The 4,904-nt window shown below is 42.7% G+C and overlaps 1 protein-coding gene across 1 annotated transcript in view; it reads right to left on the bottom strand.

The window, feature by feature from the left end:
• Positions 1–24: 24 nt before the first annotated feature.
• LOC110314874 (schlafen family member 8-like) overlaps positions 25–4,904 on the bottom strand; it is a gene marked incomplete at its 3' end in the record, with an annotated part of 6,408 nt that continues 1,528 nt past the window's right edge. The window contains 2 exon segments of the mRNA XM_021189078.2: positions 25–203; positions 2,710–3,779. Of these exon segments, the coding sequence (XP_021044737.1) occupies positions 25–203; positions 2,710–3,772 (1,242 nt within the window).

The raw sequence follows: 4,904 nt of genomic DNA, 5'->3' as shown, positions 1-4,904 counted from the left end.
TGGTGTAGAGACCAGAAGTCCTACCCATGTGACAAAGGCACAATCATCAGAAGCTTCAAATCCAATTGGAGGATCTGGGGAAGCAGGGGCCCCTCTGGCGTCATCGGTAAGTGGTGGAGAGGAGGACCACTTCGTCAATTCTCTGGCTGGCACCTTGATTGAGAACCACTGGTTGGTACTAAGCTGGTTGGTACCCTGGGATCCTGACAGTAAGAATCTCAGATTAGGGATCCCGGTGTCAGCCTGCTACAGTTCCAGGGTAGGAGACAGCTATAGAAGGTAAACACGCCAAATAGTTCAGGTAACAGGAAGCTGGCCGCAGAAAGTGAAGGTTGGGAATGGACAGATGGCTCAGAAGGAAGAGCACGGGCTGATCTTGGAAATGATCAGTGTTCAGTTCCCAGCACCCACATGGTGGTTCACAATTATTCATAACTCCAGTTCTGAGGATCCAATGACCTCTTTTGATCTCTTCAGACTCTATGAGCACACAGTTCAAATACATACATGCAAGGAAAAGTTCACACACTTAAAACAATTAAAGAAAGTGAAGGTGTGGTGGGTGGTATCCTGCCTTGGGTAGTATAAAGCTGAGCCCACAACCTGAAGATAATTGAGGGTCTGGTAGGCATGAGCTTGTTAGCAGTGAATAAATATGTATGCACTGTATGTCAGTGCAATGAATTTCATAAAACATTACCAGCACTAAGGGACGGATGGATCAAGATAATTGTATCTAATTGTATAACGGTGGGTGACAATTTCATCAGTAGGTAAAATATCTTTTACAACTCTTGCCAGTGATGGAGGAAATGGAGAGTCCCTATATCAATGTTTTCTTTTACCTCTGCTCCAAGTCTTCTCTCAGTTCCTCCTTTCCCCTAACTCAGTACCTTCTAGCTTTGAAGTCTGAACGAAATTATTCCTCCATTGCTTTTGATAACACTAATAAGTCCCACTTTGCTGGTTTCCACCCAAGCTCCTTCTCTTTCTCCAGCTCCTTGGTCTTCCCTTCTCCCTCTCTAGCAACTGGCTGTCCTCATCAACCCATCCTGGCTTCCTGGATGTTCTCCCAAACTGATGAGCACTGGATCTTCTTCTAGCTGAAATACCTCTTCTTCCAAGAGGAATGCAGCTTTTGTGTCAATCAATCAGACATAGTGAAAAACAAAATTCAACAACTTCAAACAATTCTCCAAAAATGTAATGAAACTTGATGACTCTAGCCCCTTGGGCTTTTGAGATTAGGGAGTTGGATAACTGCCCTTCCTGACTCCTGCTTCTCATTTTCCTACTTTTACTAATTGCACCCTGTATCAACTTCTTCTGTATGATTCTACAGCAACAGAAAATCTCTAATCAATCAATCAATCAATTAGTTGTTGTTTTTAAAACAAAATCCCTAATGTTTGATTTACCAAATGACAACTTAGAAGCCAGGCACTGTGGTGGAATCCTGCTAGCTCGGAAAGCCAGAGAAAGCATGCAGCTGACATTCCTACTCCACCCACATCCCAGAAGAGAAAAGCTCTTTTCCATGCTGTCTTAAACACCCTTCAATTCAAAGACCCTCCTTTCTCTTTCCTCAGTTTTCTTATGTTCAATCCCTGTGAAGTGGTTGTTTGCTCCCAGGGTCTCCCAAGTCTTTCTGTGTGTCCAGCCAAACTCAAAGAACAGATGTTTCCTCTGGAGACAATCCCAGGTGAATTCTTCCTCTGCCTTTTGCAATGTTAGTGGGTTCTTCTCTTCTCCAATCACATTAGTTTTTTCTTCCAACCATGCTAAGTGCTGAAGGGCCCATCTTTAGGGCTCAGCTTAACAATAAGAACTGCATTTTGCTTTCAGACTCCATTTTATGATTAATTTGCCCTCTGAATCAAATCATCTACTGGAAAAAACCCAAGTTGTTTCAGGAGCCACGACATCCTGGTAACAATCGCAATTCTCCAGGCAAATAGCCTCTCCACTCCTAGCAACAACCAATCATTTCTTAAGGGGAAATTACTTAATGTCTAAAGTAGATTGATTAAGATAGCGACCAGTATTCAAATTAAGCTGAAATCATTACCAGCCAGAAGAACCTCCCATATTCCAGATCCAGGTGTTCCCCCTCCAACCTAAGTTTGCCCATCCTCCACCCCACTCAGTGACTTAGTGCCAGCAGCCCTGTCATCATCACTAACAGACTTTTCCATCATTGCCATGATTATGGTTTACATGTTCAATACCCTATATAAAGCTCTCACCATCATGACCTGGTCTCTCTCTTTTCCAACCCCACTCAGAAGCAAACCATTTCCATACCAACCCCAAGGATTGCATTGTGTGGTTTGGTGGCATTCGTTGGGCCTCCTCTTTTGACACAACACCCTTTCAGTAGGATACAAAAAAACAATATATGCCAGATGGTGGTGGCATAGGCCTTTAATACCAGTACTTGGGAGGCAGAGGAAGGTGGATCTCCGTGAACTTGAGTCCAGTTGTCTAAAGAGCAAATTTCAGGGCAACCAAGGCTTCATGGAGAAACACTGTCTTGAAACCAACCAAACCAAACCAAACCAAACCAAACCAAACCAAACCAAACCAAACCAAACACAGAGAAACTCAACTTCGGGGGGTGTAATGAACTCAGATTTCCAGAGTGTGAAGGATACAGAGGAACTCAAAAGAGGCAGAACAGACAGAGAAGAAAAACCTCTCTCCTCTTACCTGGGCCAACATCCACCATCATGCGTACCCATTCCTCAGTGTTCAGGCTGTAGACACCTTTCTCCTTGTCTACCATCCATGAAATGGGAGCCTCTTAGAATACCGCACAGCAGAACGGCTCTACTTTGATCACACAGAGATAACCATACAAATTTCCTTCTCGATACACATCTATGACTCTGGTCTCATAAGACACCTTGTCCTTGTCTTTAGATGAACAAAAATGGAAAACTGGCAACTTGGANATTGCTTTATTTGCCACAGTCTTCAGAGAGTCACGGTCAACATTGTCTTTTGGGCATCCCAGGATGATATTCTTATCATCCACTCCAATGAAAAGATAGCCTCCCTGGGTGTTTGCAAATGCGGAGATGTACTTTGGAATTATGTCTTTCATATATTTTTGGACAAGTTTGGTATCTAATTGTTTAAACTCTATAGATGGGGATTCAGAAAAAAGTAAGCGTTGGCCATATTCAAGTTTCTTACTTTGGAAAATTTCAAAAGCTGGATTTGATTCAAGGCTGTTCTGTTGAGTGGCTCTGGGAATTTTAGCAGGTGGAGCTCTGTCATCAGTTAGACTGCATTTGATACATGCCTTCTTTTNTTTCAGAAATTCAAATGCTTCTCTTGAATCCATAGCAACCGTAGAAGTGAGAAATCTACAGTACAGGGAAGAGCCCAGGCTGCAAATTCGAGGCTTAGCAGAACCATCTTCAGGGCTGCAGCTCCAAGATTTAACAAAAATGTAAAACTGGTCCTCTTGTTGCTTGGTCTCAAAGAAAGCCTGCAAATCAAAGGATGGAATAAGGTTTCTCAAAGATGTTTCCAAGTCCTGTCCCATCTCCACAGGATGATCACTCTTGTTAGCCATTAGCATAGCAATCACTCCTCCTCCAGAGTTTAACAGAGCACAAGCAACCTCTGTAATTCTTGTCTTTTCCAGCTTTCTCTTCCTTGAGTCCATTTTATTTCTACCTTCTTCTCCGATAGTCACTTCTCCTGCGTAGATGATCAAGTCTGGGTAAGTCCGTTTCACCACTAAGGAGGGATGTGTCTCCATGCTGATCCTATAGCCAAACAATCCACACATTTGTTTTACTTTTACTAAAAAATTAATTCTCCCATGCACACAATTCACTCATCCACTTATTGAAACATATTTAACATGAGGTAAATATATTCTGTCAGAGCAATAAAATATCAAGTAATATGAAAATAGTCCTTTTCCTTAAAAATCTGTTTTGAGGGGTCAATCAAAATAGAACTTATCATCAAATGTGATATGGGCTATAGGAGGAAAAATAATTGATGGGGTGTCTGAACTAATTTGACTATTAAACTGTGATTCAATAAAGCTCTCAGGAGGAGATAATGACGCCTAGGTACCAGAATTGTCAGGGTGAAACCATCATCATTAACGTACAAGACCAGGAGGAATCAATAAATCCAAGGATGTACCATGGAGTGAGATATCACAGCTTGTAACATATTTGTAATAAATTAAGGGACGAAGGAAGAATATAATAGAAGATGTCAAACTAGAGGTGAAAACCCAGAGATGGGAGAAAAGGAAGAGGAATATGGTGTTGGGCATGGAGCTAAAGGCTAGATGCGAAGATTCTCCAGGTATATGAACTGCTGAGCAGTGATGGAAATTTAGATTAGGCAGTCTTATTAAATGATTTAGTGAAATGCCAGGCAGTGATGGTGCATACCTTTAATCCCAGCACTTGGGAGGCAGAGGCAGGAGGATCTGTGAATTTGAGGCCAGCCTGGTCTGCAGAACAAGTTCCAGGACAGCCAGAGCAACACAGAGAAACCCCATCTGTGGGCAGGGGATGGGGAAAGTGGGGGATGTTTGATGAAATGACATAACTGGTAACTATAAAAAGCCCGCAGATGCATTGGCTCACAGATGTATATAAAGAGAGAGAAGTTTGGCAAGGTTCTCTTTAAGTTGGGAACCTTCACAATATTTACCATGGAGTAGAGAGAGTCAGCACAGAATGAACTTAAAGATGGAGCAGGAGGCTGAGGGACTGAAACAACAGAATCCCGCCTGACAAGGTTTGGAAATGATGGTGGTCCAGGAGCTGGGAGAAGGTGAAGAAGAGGAGAAAGGCAAACCGCGGGCCTGGTTGAGGTTAGGTCCTGATGTCAGGGAGGCAGTAGGGAGAGTCTTCTAATGCCAC

Source organism: Mus pahari, unplaced genomic scaffold (genome assembly GCF_900095145.1).
Source record: "Mus pahari unplaced genomic scaffold, PAHARI_EIJ_v1.1 scaffold_10580_1, whole genome shotgun sequence".
NCBI classification, from domain to species: domain Eukaryota; kingdom Metazoa; phylum Chordata; class Mammalia; order Rodentia; family Muridae; genus Mus; species Mus pahari.
The sequence above is the reverse complement of the archived record's forward strand: the minus strand, read 5'-3'. Positions and strand labels throughout refer to the sequence as shown.